Below are 19249 nucleotides of genomic sequence, written 5' to 3' on the forward strand. Positions count from 1 at the left end.
CCGAGGAGGAGGTAGACAAGTTCTTTGTTCTCTTTGAGCATGTCGCAAGTACTTTGAAGTGGTGAGGTCACATCCAGAGGAACACACAGGGAGGATGGTGGACTCTGTGTCTCACAGTTCACACACAAGCTGCTGCTTCAACCTCTGGACCATCAGGACACACACACACACACACACACACACACACACACACACACACACACAGATCACCAGCTGTTGAGAGAAGACAGACAACAGAAGTCATGAACCAGAGTTTACAGAGACTCCCTCCATCAGCACATCCAGTATAAAGAGCAGCAGTGTCTCACTGACATTTGTACATTTGATCCACTTTGGAAAGATTACAAATACGTCAATATAAAAACAGAACAAATGACAGAAGGATCTCTCTATCTCTCTCTCTCTCTCTCTCTCTCTCTCTCTCTCTCTCTCTCTCTCTCTCTCTCTCTGAGGGAAGCAGCTACTGACCAGGAACCAGGACCATTACCAGGAAATGGATCTTCGCTTTAATACTAACTATGTTTAGTGACATTCTCCTGAAAACATCATGGACTGATTCCAACCCTCTACTCACATCAGATCCTCCAGTCTGTAGTGTGGACTCTTCTTAAGATCAGACAGAGGCTTCACTGCTGAATCCTGCAAGATGTTTTCTCCCAGATTCAGCACTCTGAGATGGGAGGGGTTGGACTTCAGAGCTGAGGCCAGAGAAGCACAGCTGATCTCTGACAAACTGCACAGCCACAATCTGAATAAAGAATAAAAGATGCAAGTTTAGAGACAGTGTGTGCGTGAGTGTGTGTGTGTGTGTGTGTGTGTATTCCGAAGGATCAAAATCAATGATCAGACATTTGTTGCTAAAACAGGGTGAAATGAATGGGGGGAAAAAATTCTCCTACAACTAATAAACGTATTCAATGTAAACTAAAATATTAGCTGGGAGGATCTTCAGAATTAAAACGTGAACATTTAACAAAAATTAAGAAAATAATTATGAACTGAATGAAAAACATTTACTTTCTTTTGTGACTGCAGACTAAACTTTGTACAAGAGAAATAACTTGTGTTTGTACATAAATTAGGTTGTACATGAATTAGGTTTAATTGATAATTTATAATATCTACAATAGTAACAGTCAGTGAACTGACCCCAGAGTCTCCAGTCTACAGTGTGGACTCTCCAGAAAACCACACAGCAGCTTCACTCCTGAATCCTGCAGGTTGTTGTTAGTCAGCTCCAGCTCTCTGAGATGGGAGGGGTTGGACTTCAGAGTTGAGGCCAGAGAAGCACAGCTGATGTCTGACAAACCGCAGTCCCACAATCTGAATAAAACATTAATTATTTAAGTTTAGAGACAGTATCTGCTTGTATGTGTTTGTATATGTATGTGTGTGTGTGTTCTAAAGGTTCAATATCAATGATCAGACATTTGTTCCTAAAATAGATCTTTAGTATTAAAATGTGACAATTTACCAAAAATTATAAACACACATTTAATTTATTTTGTGACTGCAGACTTAACTTTGTACAAGAGAAATGAAAATATGAATAAAGAAAATGTATAAACGTAATGTATGTAAGTTATGTTTGTACATCCATTAGATTTAATTGTTAATTATATGATCTACAATAGTAACAGAGTTAGTGAACTGACCTCAGAGTCTCCAGTTTACAGTGTGGACTCTCCAGAAAACCACACAGCAGCTTCACTCCTGAATCCTGCAGCTTGTTGTTACTCAGATCCAGCTGTCTGAGATGGGAGGGGTTGGACTTCAGAGATGAGGCCAGAGAAGCACAGCTGATCTCTGACAACGAGCAATGCCACAATCTGAATAAAGAATAAATTATGAAAGGTTAGAGACTGCGTGGTTGTGTGTGTGTGTGAGTGAGTGAGTGAGTGAGTGAGTGAGTGAGTGAGTGAGTGAGTGAGTGAGTGAGTGAGTGAGTGAGTGACTGAGTGAGTGAGTGAGTGAGTGAGTGAGAGGCCCAATCTCAATCCACCCCCTACACCCTAACCCTATCCACTATCCCTCCGTTTGCGCGTTTGCGGGGAGGGCCCGCCATATTGAGTGTCGTCCCAAACCACCGAGCCTCGAGTGGAAGTGGGTTATAAAGCCCTCAATCACCGAGTCTGCATCGATGGAGGCTCAGCCCTACGTTTGACACAGGTGTCCGCTGATCAAATATGTCCGGAATGGAAGCGCCAAACCTACAAATGAGAGTTCCAGGGAGTTTGTTTCCCGAATTATAAATGAAACGTTCTCTTACCTCAAAGAGACATTTGATTGATTATTTTTATGCATAGCCCTACATGTTGTTTTACACTTGTTGAATCAATTGACTATGCCACTTGTGTACCTTTAGTGTATTTTCAGGACCGTGGATAAAAGATAAAACGAAGCAGATGAAGAAAATGCCCACAAGTTAATAAGGGACAGTGATTATTATTTTCTTAAATTGTTAGTAAGATTTGTGTTACTGTTAAAGCCGATGAGGGGTAGTAATAGCGGTGGTGACATCAGTCAGCTGGAGCGTCTATGCATGACTTTTCTTATTTATGACCACCCTTGCAGTGCATTATAATTTATGCACGCTAATTAACTGCCGCGATTCGCGGGTCCTAATGGCAGACTAGCATATCATGATGACAAGTGGAATACATGCTTTAGCAGACTATTGTTCTTTTCCCTGGTTTTGTATGCTGCTGTGCATGTAAACTAAAAGGATAATTAAACAGCGGATCAAACACCCGTTTTTCCACTACAGACTGAGCTGGTAAAATTTAGAATATGCAGTTAGAAAATGTTTAACAAAAAATAATTTATAAAGCCAAATAAGCATGGGAGTGAGTTTGTTTTTATTCAATACTACATTTAATTCTCACATGCATATATTAATTTAAGCTATATGAATGTAGGCCAATGCTTTGTATACGATTATCATCAACATCCTTTCTGAAATGTTCTGTGTACAGGTTAGCATAAAATAACTGAGACTTGAAGGTAAAGTGACGAGCAAAACAGGCCTAAAAAAATACAAGGTTCTTATCGTTACCAAATTTAAATATTGCTGTTTAAAATATAGGCTAAATGCGGTGGAATTTTATTTTACGGTGAGAAATAAAGACTGAACAAACTAGTGTCTCTAGGTTTCTTCCTGTTTCCGTCTGACAAAGGCGAGGGCTTGCCAAAGCCGCACCATTGTTATACCCTCGCCCTTAATGATCGAGTGGCACTCCACAGCCGCGAGGGTGATTCCACAGCGAGTGACACTCGCCCACGGAGTGGGAGTGCCTAGGGAGTCATTTGGGTTTGGGCCAGTGAGTGAGTGAGTGAGTGAGTGAGTGAGTGAGTGAGTGAGTGAGTGAGTGAGTGAGTGAGTGAGTGAGTGAGTGAGTGTGTTATGAATGATCAGACATTATTTGCTAAAATAAATTATTATTAATGGAACACAAATAAATATTTCTCCTTCAACTAGTAAACGTTTTCAATGTAAACTAAAGTATTAGTTGGGAGGATCTTCAGTATTAAAATGTGACAATTGACCAAAAATGATATACAAACATTTGCTTTCTTTTGTGGCTGCAGAATAAACTTTGTAGAGAAATGAAAATATGAACAAAGAAAATGTTTTATTTTATGCACGTAAGTTATGTTTGTACATAAATTAGGTTAAATAGTTAATTCATAAGATCTACAATAGTAACAGAGTCAGTGAACTGACCTCAGAGTCTCCAGTCTACAGTGTGGACTCTCCAGAAAACCACACAGCAGCTTCACTCCTGAATCCTGCAGCTTGTTGTTTCCCTCCAGATTCAGCTCTCTGAGATGGGAGGGGTTGGACTTCAGAGTTGAGGCCAGAGAAGCACAGCTGATCTCTGACAAACTGCAGGAACTCAATCTGAATAAAGAATGATGTAGGTTTAAAGACAGTGTCCCTCATTTATCAACCGTGCGTAGACCAGAAAAGTGAGTGTACGCACATTTCCACGCAAACTTCGGCATTTATCAATATGGACGTGAGAGTAGGATACGCTCAAATCCCACGCCAGCTCTCAGCTCGTGTACGCAAGTTTGTAAACAGCATGGACTCGCAGTGCAGGCTGTGCCGGGTAGCCGATGACTTTGCTGGACAATTATTAGAAGATAATACAAATGCAGTGTTTGCTCAGACCGAAATAAAGATATTAATCACTTAAAAATGTGCAGCTTATGGTGTGCAACTGAGTAGGAGAGCTGATTCAATAGTGCGCACACCGGCCACTTAGGAGCGCTGCATGGGACTGCGTAAGGGCAGTTGTCTCCGTCTTGGAGCAGCTGGGGGGACACTGAGGCACGGGGGCTGCATTCATTCAAAATGTTAGCCTAAGTATTAAATATGTAGTAGGCCTACACTGCTCTTTATGATAAAAAATACACGGGACAACATTCAGCTTAACATTTTATTTATTTGACGCAATTTTTAGATGTTAGTTCGCGATCAATTTATTTCCACCGTTAACCGGCACGTTTTTCCGATCTGCTGGTGAAGCAGCTCAGCAGGACAGTGGGAGCTCTCACAGCTGATCGTTGCCGGGTCGGCTTGTGCAGCTGACGGCCCGACCACTCGTGCCAAGCGCATGCTGTCATACAGTAAAACGCAAAATGTATTATTTTTAGTTTCTAAAACCCTTTTGAGTAGTGCTATCTAAAAGGACCAATACATTCTAATCATTCAAATATCTGCATACGTGTATTTCTTTTATGGGGACCATTATCGGACAGCTGGTGCGTCTTTTTCTCCTCTACCACTTATATTATGCCCGCACCTCCAGTTGGTTGCATTTCAGAACAGCAACACGCTTTTTTTAGTGGCGATTTTTTAGTCAGACCACTTTTTCTTCATCTATGTTAAGAAATGGCGTCATATAATTGTACATGCTGTTTTATAGCATTTGAGCGATACTGATGTAAACCTCAAATGCAAAATCCTCAGCTGGAGATCGTTTGTTGTCAACACCAACGCTATTGACCGCAGCAGTTACTTCCTTCCTAACTGCTGCCTTCTGTCGTTCTTTGATGCCGCTTGTAATGCTCCAAAATGAAACTATTTTTTTTTCTACTTTCGCTGTTATTCTGTCAATTTCTACTTCTGAGAAGTTCCTCTTCTGTGCCGTAATGCGCATATCCATGTCGTAGAACCTCTGGGCGAGGCCTCTAAACTGAGAAAATATAGGGGCGTGATACGATTGTTTTCAGCCGCTGCATTTATCAATAATGGCCTGGCGTACGCTGAGATTGGCGAGATACGACTGTTTGATGAATCCCACGCGATACCTGGCGTAGGGAGGTATTTGCGCCAGAATCTGCACCAGTTCCCATGCAAGTTTGATAAATGAGGGCCAGTGTGTGTGTGTGTGTGTGTGTGTGTGTGTGTGTGTGTGTGTGTGTGTGTGTGTGTGTGCATGCGTGCGTGAGCGTGCATTCTGAAGGATCAAAATCAATGATCAGACATTATTTGTTAAAACAAACTGAAATGTATGGAAAACAAATGAATATTTCTCCTACAACTAGTAAACGTTTTCAATGTCACTAAAATATTAGTTGGGAAGATCTTCAGCATTAAATTGTGAAAATTTACCAAAAATTATGAACATACATTTTACCAAATTTTTAGACTGGAGACTAAACTTTTTACAAGAGAAATGAAAATATGAACAAAGAAAATATATAACTTAAAAGTTATATATTTTCTTTGTTCATATTTTTTGTATATGAAAAAGTCTTTAGAGATGTTAAGGTATGTTTGTACATAAATAAGGTTAAATTGTTCATTTATAAGATCTAGAATAGTAACAGAGTCAGTGAACTGACCTCAGAGTCTCCAGTCTACAGTGTGGACTCTCCAGAAAACCACACAGAAGCTTCACTCCTGAATCCTGCAGCTTGTTTCCACTCAGATCCAGCTCTCTGAGATGGGAGGGGTTGGACTTCAGAGTTGAGGCCAGAGAAGCACAGCTGATCTCTGACAAACTGCTGTAACTCAATCTGAATAAAGAATGATGTAGGTTTAAAGACAGTGTCCCTCATGTATCAACCGTGCGTAGATTATTATTAGTGCGTTAATTATTTAAGATAAGAGACAATGTGTGTGTGTGTGTGTGTGTGTGTGTGTGTGTGTTTGGGAGTGGGAGTGTGTGTGTGTGTTCTGAAGGATCAAAATCAATGATCAGACATTATTTGCTAAAACAAACTGAAATTAATGGAAAATAAGTAATATTTCTCACTCAACTAGTACACGTTTTCAATGTAAACTAAAATATTAGTTGGGAGGATCTTCAGTATTTAAATGTGGCAATTTACCAAAAATTATGAACATTGATTTACTTTCTTTTGTGACTGCAGACTAAACTTTGTACAAGAGAAATGAAAATATGAACAAAGAAAATGAATAACTTTATGGATGTAAGTTATGTTTGTGGTAGGGCTGTCAAATTAACGCGTTAATTTTGATTAACCGCTTCTTCAGCTCGACGAACGCTGCTTCAGCCTCGGGGTTCCAAGAGAAGGGGACGGCCGGGGAGGTGAGTCTAGTGAGGGGAACCGCTACTCGACTATAATCCCTGACAGGCCTTGCTCGGAAAAGAGGTCATTTGACCTCAAGCAATTTTGCCTGGTTAAATAAAGGTTAAATAAATAAATAAAAATTAATCTGCAGTGTGAGATAGACCGACATCATTTAGCCTGTTTTATTTCATGTAGAAACCTGGCTAAGGGGAGGAGACAGAAGGAGACAGAGACAGAGACAGACAGTAGCCCCTTTTACACAGAGAGTGCGGCATATTGACGGAACAACATCACGCCAATATGCCGGCCTTGCTTGCTTCTGTGTTATTTACACAGAACCAAGCAAAGCCGGCGCATCAGTGTGCCATTTTACACAGCGTTCCGGAATGAAAGCAGCTTGTAAGCAGCGTCAGGTGTGACGTAAACATTTAGTGCCACGCCGGTCAGCTGATGTTTGTTTTTAAAGTTTTAAATGGTATGGCCCCCGTGTACTTGGCGGAACTCATACAGGTCCATTATTTTATGTAAAGCACTTTGGTGAATTTAGGTTCTTATAAGGTGCTATATAAATAAAAGTGACCTTGACCTTGACCTTTCCAAGAACAACACTGGCCGGTGAATTGAGAGCAGAAGTGCTGGAGCTTGCAGTAAGAGGGGCGGCTGTGGCTCAGTTGGTAGAGTGGGTCGGCTGATGATCAAAGGGTTAGAGGTTCGATCCCCGCCCTGCCACCTGTGTCATGGTTGTTGTGTCCTTGGGCAAGACACTTCACCCACCTTGCCTCGTGTGAATGTCGATAGTTAGCCTGCTATCGGTGTATGAATGTGTGTGTGAATGGTAACGTGGGAAAGGAAAACAGGTCTCCCTTGTAAAAGAGTCTTCGGTCTCAATGGGATTTATCTGTATAAATAAAGGTTAAAAAAAAAGAAAAAAAGAGGGCCGTATTTTACTGTCCCCGTGATGTGCCGGTTGATCTCGCTACACGCTGAGTTAGGGCTGGGCGATATGACAGTATCTTATCGTGGACGATATGAAAGTGTCTACCGGGAGAGATTTGGCCATACCGTTTATACCGCAGAGAAAAAAAGTTCATGTGGCGGGAGCATATATGGAGCGGGAGGCAGCTGTCCCTCTGAGTCCCTACAGTTACACTGCAGTTACACCGCCGCGCCACACGGGGGCTCTGCAGTTCTGGGCTGCAATACAGCTTCTCTACCCGCAACAGAAGAAGCCTCATCTGTTGCTCTAGCTGTCTAGCTCATGGTCTAGCTTCGGTGCGCCGTCACTAAAGTTAACAAACCAACTCCGTGTCACGGTGGCAGAGCAGCTGGTATTAAGGGTCAAAAATGTCATCGGGCAAAGGAAACTTGCTTGCTGCTTCAGCGTGCTGTTGCCGTGACGCAGAGTTGGCTTGTTTTAAGCCGCAAACTACATGGGTTAGCTCTCGTGAGCTAGCTGGCTAATAATGACATCTTTAGCCTACTCGGGGCTTCACTCTCGTGCTGTTATTGTTGGAGACAGCCAGCAAGGCTGGTTTTATGTAACTTTAAAACATGTCAAACTTGAAAATATTATTTGTGTTGAAGCTGGAGTTAAAGTATTACCAGACATTTGCTCATTAGTTAATTTTGACAGCTTTTTTAAATGAAGATGAGCAAATACTGCAGGAAAATTCAAGTCTTTCATCATTTTGATATAGGCTACTATCAATTGGAAAATGTAGGCTATTTGGTTGATGCTGCCATTTTTATTTTGCACTGACTGACTAAAGCCAGACGGGTGTAGTATTTTGCACCAGTTTTTCTTGTGTATGGAAATTTAAGTTCCAAGCAAAAGATGAAAATAATCTAATGTGATTAAAGTTCATGAAGGTTATTATAATCCATTAGCCTGGCATTCCCAGACCTGCCACTAGGCGCTGGCAAATTAAATTTGCTGCGCGTGTTGGTCTGGACACGCTCCGTTGAAGCTTATCAAGAAAACCAGAAATCTGGTTATTGGTTTCAATTGGTTCTATCTAATATGGGCGCGCCAGAGCCCTTTATATGGTACTCTGGGGAGGACGTAACCGGATGACGACAGTGACGTGCATGCGACGTCGAAGCCGTGATAGTAAACATCAAAGATGGCTGCGGATATGTTGTGTGAGTTTGAGACTGCTTTGGCCTCGACCCTTAACGAATTGGAAGACGTCACTCAAATATTTCATTAGCAAGTAAGTGGAATGTTCTGTTTTGCCGACCGACAACGGCAAATGTTTAATTGAACAGTTTAACAGCTGTTCGCTAAACGAACAGCTGTGCATCGCGCCTTGTGCATCGCTCTGATTGGTTGTAGTGCTGCGTGCAGTGGCATTTGAAATGCACGAGTAGGAGCCGCCCCTTGAGTTGGAAATCACTATTGATCGTGGCCAGACCCTCTATCGTTCAAGATACCAGGGTCTGGATTTCCAGGCTAATAATCCATTGAATTTACAGGAAAAATACTATACCGTGATATATATCCATATCGTGATATAAAATTACCTATATCGTGATATAAGATTTGGTCCATAACGCCCAGCCCTACGCTGAGTCCAACATCACTGTGACTGTTAACCAAACTGACAAAATCACTCCGCTCACTGCTTCACCTTTGTGTGTGTTTGTGTGCCAAGCTGGCTGTGAGCGAGTCTCTTAATGAGTGCAGCGCTCTGCCATTCAGACATACACACAGTGTGTTAAGTCACGTTACTGTAGACAGAAATAAAGTGTGGATATACGCTCAGACTTATGGATGGATAATAATAGCGGTGGCGATCCGGTCGCAGCCTAGCATAGTTTAGCATAGCCTAGCAATTAGTCTAGATGGAAGAATAGCCCTATAGCCAAAAATCTTCCTTAGGGCATGCTCTAACAGTGTGCCAAAGCTCATGTTTGTATCATCAAAAGCACAATTCCTTCATATATTGCACCTATCTGATGGACTATATGGCAGGCCCAAGACTCTAAATTGGAACTACATATATCTATTCCCTGGACTGCAGGGAGTAGGAATATGTAGTTCTTATCAAAATTCTAGGTTAGTTAGTTAGTTAAATAGTTAGATACTGCAACACAGTTTCATTTTTACTACATTTATTAGTTTATTTAATTAAAAAAAGAAAAAATAGGTGTAATATAAATTTTTCTGCAGTTTTTTTTGCCATTTTTGTCCAGAAAAAAAGTGAAATTGTATTTGAATGTTAAAAATAACTAGTTTAATGAATTCCTTGAGTCAGAATTATATGGAAAAATGTGTTAATTTGCATCTGTATGTTTTTTTTCTTCAAAAGTTATGCTTTCTTCTATTTTGCTGTTTTCAATTTCGAAATTGGTAAATTTGTAATAAACTGTTAAAAATTAACCACAATACCCATTAGTTCAGCCTGTTACCTGGCAGAATCTTAAAATAGACACTTCAAGGATTAGAAAAAAACAGGTTGCAAAAAAAAAGCCACCCTATGCTCATGGACCTATTCTTCCATCTAGACTAAATAGCTTTCCCACTTCATTGTACAACCTTCCCCGGGCAGAAATACACTCGTAAACTCTGGAAATTTAAGCGTGGGGGTTTGGATTGAGCAGCGGACATTATGACAAGCTAGATTATGTGGCGACTGTGGCTCAGGTGGTAGAGCGGGTTGGCCAACGATCCAAGGGCGGTTCAATCCCCGCCCGGCCACCTGTGTCATGGTTGTTGTGTCCTTGGGCAAGACACTTCACCCACCTTGCCTGGTGTGAATGTGTATGACTGCTGTATGTTTGAGGTGGTGGTCGCAGGGGCCGTAGGCGCTGAATGGCAGCCTCGCTTCCGTCAGTCTGCCCCAGGGCAGCTGTGGCTACTATCGTAGTTTACCACCACCGGTATGACTGTGTGTGAATGAATGGAACCTGGAACCCTGTAAAGCGCTTTGAGTGCCTTGAAAAGCGCAATATAAATCCAATCCATTATTATTATTATCATCATTATTATCCTTTTATTTGGTGATTTTTAACAGGAAATCAGGCCACCGTGGTTAATGTTAAACACACTTCCTTCAACTGCTACCATGGTCGCATGTTTAGAACGTAGGCTATGGAACGTCAAACGCCCCCCTGTTCCGCAACAACAAGCTGGAGCATTTATACAGAGAGGCGGAACAGATTGTGTCGGCAATCTTACTACCCCCCGAGGTAGTAAAATTCTTGGAACAACTCGTCCCCCGTTCCGCAACGGTAGCATTTATACAGCAGGGCGAAGGGCCGAAAGGCCGGCATATTCCCGGCTTTCACTGGCTGTGTAAAAGGGGACAGACAGACAGACAGACAGACAGACAGACAGACAGACAGACAGACAGACAGACAGACAGACAGAAACAAACTGTAGGCTATGAAGTGATTATTGAGAAGGATTATTTTTTGTGACTATAATTCTGCCTTTAAGATAAACCTATATGCATTTGTGTATATTTGTTGCTATTTTAAATTAGAATAGCTTAAGCCTTCCTAGCCTTACACATAACATCACCACCAACAAAAAAATGTATAACAATTATGATATCGTATCGGACAGTATCGGTATCGGCCGATATCCAAAACCCAGATATCGGAATCGGATCGAAACTAAAAATAGTGGATCGGTGCATCCCTAATTTTAATGGCTTGACAGCCCTAGTTTGTACATAAATTAAGTTAAATTGTTAATTTATAAAATCTACAATAATAACACAGTCCGTGCACTGACCTCAGAGTCTCCAGTCTACAGAGTGGACTCTCCAGAAAACCACACAGCAGCTTCACTCCTGAATCCTGCAGCCTATTATCACCAAGATCCAGCTCTCTGAGATGGGAGGGGTTGGACTTCAGAGTTGAGACCAGAGAAGCACAGCTAATCTCTGGCAAACTGCATCTCCACAATCTGAATAAAGAATAAACGATTTAAGATACGAGACAATGTGTGTGTGTGTGTGTGTGTGTGTGTGTGTTCTGAATTATATTTTTCAGTATTTGGCCCTCAGTGAAAACAGTTTGGACATCCTTGTCAAAGAGCAACTGGCCTTGCTTATTAAATAGTCTTATTTCTTATGTTACCTTCTTGCTGTGTTTTTTAGCTCATAGGAAAATGTTTAAAGCAGAGGTACACATTTGTTACAGTCTCAAAACAACATGATTAAAAGAGTTATTGATGGCAGAAATCATTTTTCCTTCCATACTGAGTGTGAAGTGTCCCTATCTCACACAGCTACACTGTAAGAAATTATTCATAAGTTCAGCTCAAACTAATATAATATAACTAAAGTCTGATAAAATGGCTGCAGGGCTCAATGCTAAGGTTTTTTTTCAAGTGGGTCTGAATTCTACTTGCCCGAAGTCAATCGTTACTGGCCCTTATACAAAAAAAAATTATTAGTGGTGTTCAAATAATTGTTATATTTGCTCTTTATTTACAATGTATAAACGCATCATGGACAGTGTTATAGATGAAAGTACTGGAAGTGGAGGCCATTAATCAAATATCATTTTAGTTGGAACATTTGTAATTTTTTAATTTCTGAACATACAATAACTGCGAATGAGACATGTTAAGAGCTTTAACAGCCCTTAAAAAAACACTGGTCACACCAATGTTTTTTTTTTTTTAGCTTATTCTTTTTACAACACCAATTCTTTAAAAACTGTTGCTGATGTTTGTGTTAAACATTAACTGGTTGTGGCCATTTTGTCTGCATTCTCCGGGCACTCCTGCTGCTGCGGAGTCTCCATAGGTACAACCTGGTCCAACGGTACTTCATCATCATTTTGTAGACGCGTTTTTTTTTTAAAAGTGACTCAAAGAGAGCTGCTTAGCCATTGCTAATTGAGGGTGCTATCTGATGGTGCACGAAACCGCCATCCGCTGTCTGCGTCGACCATGATGTTGCGTAAAGACGTCACTGGACAGACAGAACTAATGAGTAGGCTACGAGAGGGGTTTCTGAATATTATTATTTTTTGGTAGCTACTGTAAATATTTTAAATTATAAATGTTTAAGAAAAAAACATATAGCCTATTGTATGAGAAAAGACCATTAAACTTTTTTTTTTTTTTCATGAATCTGATAGGGTGGGCCCACTGTCAATCTGGGAGGGCCTGTACCAACCAGGCCCACCCGTGGATCCGCCCCTGGTTGCACTGAGAGTACATTTATTTCTATGTATTTTGATAAACTGTTGCACTCTTGAGTAAACCAATAACTATGTATTTTGATAAGCTGTTGAAGAGTTAACCTATTGTGTTTTCCTGAACTGATAAGATTGTTAAACACTTAAACATCAGGCAGCCTATGTTCATCAAATAGGGATTTTTTTTGATAAGCTGTTGAACTCTATTTGATAAAATAAAGACAATATATGCACTCCTATGTCGTTGTAGTGTTTTACAATATATGTAGCTATTGATGTGACGCTCATCAATTTTAGGCATTTTTTTCTGGACCCTCATTTTGGATCATTTCCACCAACCGGCCCCCATTCAAAACTAATTGAATAGCCCTGCACTAGGCCTACTACGTGCACATAAATTAGATAAATAAAATTTGCGTTTATTTAATAATTAGCACCAGTTCTTTATGATAATAGACTATAGATAGATGACATGTATTTGCCACTGTAAATTCTCTCTTTCAGTCACAACTTCTCCACTGCACCTCAATAAGGAAACACTGTCAAACACTAAACACTTGATACAGTATTTTTAAGTCAGACTGCTCAAGCCATCCTTTTGAAAACCCCATTTTGAAAAAAATAATACTTCTGAACCAATTGACATTTCTTTAGATTTGTGCTCTGGCGAATCCTGAACATCTATGAACCAAAACTTTAAAACCCCTTGCAACTGAATAAACACAAAACATAAGCTCCAGTCAGTGAACTGACCTCAGTGTCTTCAGTCTGCAGTTTGGACTCTCCAGTCCAGCACAGAGAAGTTTCACTCCTGAATCCTTCAGGTTGTTTCCACTTAGGTCCAGCTCTCTGAGATGGGAGGGGTTGGACTTCAGAGCTGAGGCCACAACTTCACAGTGAGTCTCTGAGAGGTCACAGTAAGAAAGTCTGTAATGACACATTTATTACAAAATGTTATTATGAAAGAAAACAGCTGATGACAGAACACTTAAACATTTCCTGATTTGAGAAACATCTGCTCTTCACATTCAGCTCATCTTATCTCAGTGTTTGACATGAAACAATAATTCTCATCACTCTCTCTCTCACCTTCAGATATTTAATCTTTGCTTTGCTTTATTCTTGCAAATGAAGGGAGAGAAAATGTAATTACTTGAGCTCAAGTCGACTCTAAAAATAGGAATCGGAAATTTAAGGTTTCCAGTTTTTCTAGTGAGAAGGTAAACTATGAAACAGCTCAAGGAAATCTGTGACAAAAAAAACAATTTCTGTAATAAACAAATGCAACACTATTTTAAGAATAAGATGAATAAAAGATTGTATAGATCTAATATACACTGGTTAATAATATTAATCACATCTGGACTTACACAGCCTTTCTGCAGTTCCTCACAGCTGGAATCAGTCTCAGTCGTCCCTCTGTTGATGTGTTGTACTTCTTCAGGTCCAACTCATCCAGAACCTCTGACATCTGCAGCATGTAGGCCAGAGCAGAGCAGTGGATCTCAGAGAGTTTCTTCTCTGATCTTTTCTCTGACTTCAGGAACTCTTGGATCTCCAGATGAACTGATTGGTCGTTCATCTCCGTCAGACAGTGGAAGATGTTGATGCTCCTGTCAGGAGAGATATATTCACTGTTCATCTCCTTCAGGTTGTCAATGGCTCTCTGGATGGTTTCTGGCTTTTTACCGAGCAGGCCTCTGAATAGCCTCTGGATGGTTTCTGGCCTCTTTTCTGTTTGACCCAGCAGGCCTCCTAAGATTCTCTGGTTGGACTCCAGAGAGAGGCCATGAAGGAAGCGGACAAACAGGTCCAGGTGGCTGTTTTTACTGTCAAGGGATTTCTCCATTGCTTTCCTTAAGAAAACATCCAGGGATTCATTATTTGTGTCCCAGTCTTTTCCCAGGAAACCCTTCAGTACCCCTGTGTTGTTGGTGGTGAAACAGTGGAACATGTAGACTGCAGCCAGAAACTCCTGAATGCTCAGATGAACAAAGCTGTAGACTGTTTTCTCAAAGATCACACTCTTTTCTCTTTTGAAGATCTCGGTACAAACTCCTGAGTACACCGAGGCCTCTGTGACATCCAGACCACACTGCTCCAGGTCTTCTTGGTAGAATATCATGTTTCCTTTCTGCAGCTGTTCAAACGCCAGCCTCCCCAGCTTCAGGAGAACTTCCCTGTCGGCCTCTGTCAGCTCATGTCCCTCTTCATACTTCTGCTTCTTCCTCTTTGTCTGAACCAACATGAAGTGTGAGAACATGTCAGTCAGGGTCTTGGGCAGCTCTCCTCTCTGGCCTGTAGTCAACATGTGCTCCAGAACTGTAGCAGTGATCCAGCAGAAGACTGGGATTAGACACATGATGTGGAGGCTCCTGGATGTGTTTATGTGTGAGATGATTTTGATGGACAGCTTTTCATCACTGACTCTCTTCTTGAAGTACTCCTCCTTCTGTGGGTCAGTGAAGCCTCGTACTTCTGTCACCCTGTCAACACATGTAGGAGGGATCTGATTGGCTGCTGCAGGTCGGGAAGTTATCCAGATGAGAGCCGAGGGAAGCAGATTCCCCTGGATGAGGTTTGTCAGCAGCACGTTGACTGATGATTCCTGTGTGACATCAGACACAACCTCATTGTTGTGGAAATCCAGTGAAAGTCTGCTTTCATCCAGGCCATCAAAGATTAACAAAACTTTACAGACAGCGAGCTTCTCTGCTGTGACCTTCTGTAATGTTGGATGGAAAACCTGGAGCAGATTGAGAAGACTGTACTGCTCATCTTTGACCAAGTTCAGCTCTCTGAACGAAAGCAGAATCAGCAGACTGACATCTTGGTTTTCTGAGCCCTCTGCCCAGTCCAGAGTGAACTTCTGCACTGAGAAGGTTTTTCCAATTCCAGCGACGCCGTTCGTCAGGACGACTCTGATGTGTTTGATGGGTCCCTGTTGGTCAGGTAAGGCTTTAAAGATGTCGTGGCACTTGATTGGAGTGTCATGGAGGGTCTTCTTCTTGGAAGCGGTCTCAAGCTGCCTGACCTCATGTTGGGTATTAACCTCTTCACTCTGTCCCTCTGTGATGTAGAGCTCAGTGTAGATCCTGTTGAGGAGAGTTCCACTTCCTGCTTTATCAGTTCCTTCAGTCACACGTTCACATCTCCTCTTCAGACTGATCTTATGTTCATCTAAAACCTTCTGTAGACCACCGCTCACTAAGGAAGAGACAAAACAAAGATTATGTGACAGTAATGGTTTTAAATTCCAACCATTACCATGTGAAATTCTGACTATGTGCCATTATGTGGACTAGGCCAAATTGTTGAGTCTACTACTAGATACAGACAGGGATGCTTTGACTAGACGACAGTGCTTATGCCTCTCTACATAAGGCCTAAAATGGCTGCCTCCTCCATGTTGAATTCAAACCATATTATGTCAGACATGATGACATCAGCTGACAGATCTTCAGTCTTACTTTGTGCAGTGCTGGTCTGACTGGCTGTCTGCAGTCCAGGTCTGGTTGTGGATCTTTGTCCACACTCGGGAGTCATCTTCCTATGGAGACATTTCTTTATCAATAAATGATTTGTTGATGCTAAAACAAATATCCAGATGTGCCCACAGATAGTCAAAGAAAACAGTAGAAGTGTGTTTGCTTTTCTGTTGGAATTTAAGATTCAGTCTGAAAGTCAAATTGTTGTTCCATTTATTTCCACTATCCTAGAACAATCAGTTCACTTACTCTGTGTCTGAGGGTCCAGGTTCATTGCTGAAGTTTGGAGGAAGATCATTGGACCGGTCACTCTTCATAGACAGACAGCTGGAGACTCCAGACTCTGATCTCTGTCCCTGGTACTGAACCCTGCAAACACAAACATGTTTTTATTTATATCACATGAATCCTTGATGAAATCTAAGAGGACAGAGCCGTTCAGGAAGCTCTAAATACACAAACTGCAGCTGTGGAGAATTAGGAGGTTTAACGTTTGTAACACGTTCTTAGATTAGATAACAGTGTCACATCATCCAAGGGAGCAATGCCACTGGTGTACCATCTATTGTGTTGTTTATACGCACTCAAAAAAAAAAGGTTTCCAAACTTGAATAAAAAGGTTTAAAAATAACAGAAAGTGGTAGAAAACTAACATTTAAATGTGTGCAGTCAAAATTATGTTTCAACAACGTCTACACCCGTTTGCAACATTGCCAGACTGACCCACAGCTGCCATTCTCATGGCATGGACACAGACAGACATCAATCACCATTTTGTATAGAACTATGTTTGGTAGGAGTGAGCTGCCATTTTACTTTGTTAAAAGTTTTCACCTCGTTATGATTTTTTGTAGGAGGTAGTTTAGTGATAATGTGGTGGCCGGACACAACAAAACGTTACCAGCTGAACGAGTTAATATCAGTTCACTTACTCTGTGTCTGAGGGTCCAGGTTCATTACTGAAGTCTGGAGGAAGATCATTGGACCGGTCACTCTTCATTGACAGACAGCTGGAGACTCCAGACTCTGATCTCTGTCCCTGGTACTGAACCCTGCAAACACAAAGGGTGTTTAACGTTTGTAACATGTTCTTAGATTAGATTACAGTGTCACAGCATCACAGGGAGCGATGCCTCTGGAGTATGATCAGAGTAAGGAGGTTCACCTTCTAGCAGGACAACTAACATAAACAATGGAATGTCTTGCACCATATTTAAACACATTTATACCTTTACACAGCAGATAAACACACCACCACACATTCAAGTGAGGAAGAAGTGATCATTGAGAGGGATTGTTATTGTGTGATTATGATTTTATATTTAATGAAAATATTGCATAGTCATCCTTTAATATCAGAAACCTAAATGTCATATATAACATTTTTATAAAATATGTAATGGAATACATGTACATGAAACAATAATTTAGTTTCCTCATATTTCTTCATACATTGCAGTTTTTATCGACAGTGTATTTTATTGTTCTTATAAACTGCCTGTCATTGTGTTATCATGAATTGTATGATGATAATAAAGGTGAACCTTGAACTAGAATGTGTAACACCAAGTTCTCACAGTTACTAATTAACAGACTCCAGTTGAATGCAAGGTGCTCTTGAAGTTGGAAAGTCAATTAAAAAACTAATCACTGAGGCTCCAGACCCACTAGCACAGAGACAAGGATATTTCTAAACGTCCGGTTTCCACCCACACTAGGGTCTTCCTCAGGGCTACGCCTTTTATTCACAGTATACCACTACTATCAATTTTGCATTATGAATTATTTTTATCTATCCATCTATGATACAATGCAATAGGCCGACATGGCCCTGCCTCTGTCAGTTATATAATGAATCACATCTGCTCCTTCTGCTTCTATGAAGACCCTTGTGTGTGTTGAAACCGGCCGGCTTTTGTACATTTTAAACTTGATGGACAGTTAAAGGCTTTTTAACTATCCCTGGCTCTGTGCCAGTGTGCCTGGAGAGCCTCTGTGCTTTCTTGTCTCCATAACAGAACAGTGTTGTGATGTAGATTTTCAGAGAACATTAAACTGAATCATTATCTTACTTTGAGCCTGAAGGTTCATGACTGACGTCTGGACGGCTGGAGGCTGCAGACTCTGATCTGGCCTTTTCCTCTGAATCATTCATCTTCTCAGGTCTGAGAGGAAAACCAGTCACACTGGGGACACACACACACAGTATGATAGACACACTCCTTTATGATCTCTCACACACATACACACACACACACACACACACACACACACACACACACACACACACACACACACACACACACACCTTGTCTCTGTTCCATCCTCCTCTTCCTCCATGTTAACACTCATCCTCTGGACTTCAGTCAGTCTAAACTTGCATCATACCAACACAGGAATCTGCCTGTCTGCAGGGAAGCAAAACAAAACACGACTAAAAGACAGGTTTCAACACGGATTGTGAAATCAGAACAGACAGAAGAGAAACAGGTTTGTTGAGGAGTCACAAGACACACACACCTTGTTTTCTTGGCTCAGGTTTATTATTATTCAGTCAATAAGAACTTTGTGTCCACAGGTGAATCAAACTGTTGAGTTCATTTTAACATTTCTTTCATCTACAGTTTACAGGAGAAAAAGACTCAGAGATTGTGACAGTAAAATAATATTAATGTTGTATTAACACTTACCCTGCCTCGGCCTTAAAGGCCTACTTCACCGGTTTGAATATGAAGGTGTATTGAATTCTGAGATCCTATGTAGTATAAATGTGCAAATTTTTTTTAAATTGGTTCATCCTAGCCTGAGAAAAGGCAGAAAGAGTTTTTTTTTAACCCTATATTAATCTTACTGTGACATCACAGTAAGATAAATATAGGGTTAAAAAAAAAATTACTTTGTAAATATTACTGTGATGTCACAGTAGGAGAAATCACAGTAATATTTACAAAGTAAGGTTTTTTTTTAACCCTATATTTATCTTACTGTGATGTCACAGTAAGATTAATATAGGGTTAAAAAAAACACTCTTTCTGCCTTTTCTCAGGCTAGGATGA

At 40.9% G+C, this 19249-nt stretch overlaps 1 protein-coding gene across 1 annotated transcript; it reads right to left on the bottom strand.

Annotated features, from left to right (window-relative positions):
- Window positions 1–206: 206 nt before the first annotated feature.
- Window positions 207–18981, bottom strand: LOC307257514 (NACHT, LRR and PYD domains-containing protein 3-like; the record flags this gene model as incomplete). Its single annotated transcript, XM_080036776.1, has 15 exons — window positions 18884–18981; window positions 18502–18601; window positions 18266–18379; window positions 17126–17245; window positions 16443–16562; window positions 16197–16255; window positions 14076–15912; window positions 13459–13632; window positions 11288–11461; window positions 5854–6027; window positions 3725–3901; window positions 1656–1829; window positions 1150–1323; window positions 575–748; window positions 207–213 (listed from the first exon to the last, which is right to left on the bottom strand). The coding sequence occupies exons 2-15, from the start codon at window positions 18543–18545 to the stop codon at window positions 207–209; spliced, it is 3522 nt and encodes a 1173-aa protein (XP_079892902.1). The 5' UTR covers window positions 18546–18601; window positions 18884–18981.
- Window positions 18982–19249: the final 268 nt, after the last annotated feature.

This window comes from Ammodytes marinus (assembly GCF_949987685.1).
Source record: "Ammodytes marinus genome assembly, chromosome: 2".
NCBI lineage: Eukaryota > Metazoa > Chordata > Actinopteri > Uranoscopiformes > Ammodytidae > Ammodytes > Ammodytes marinus.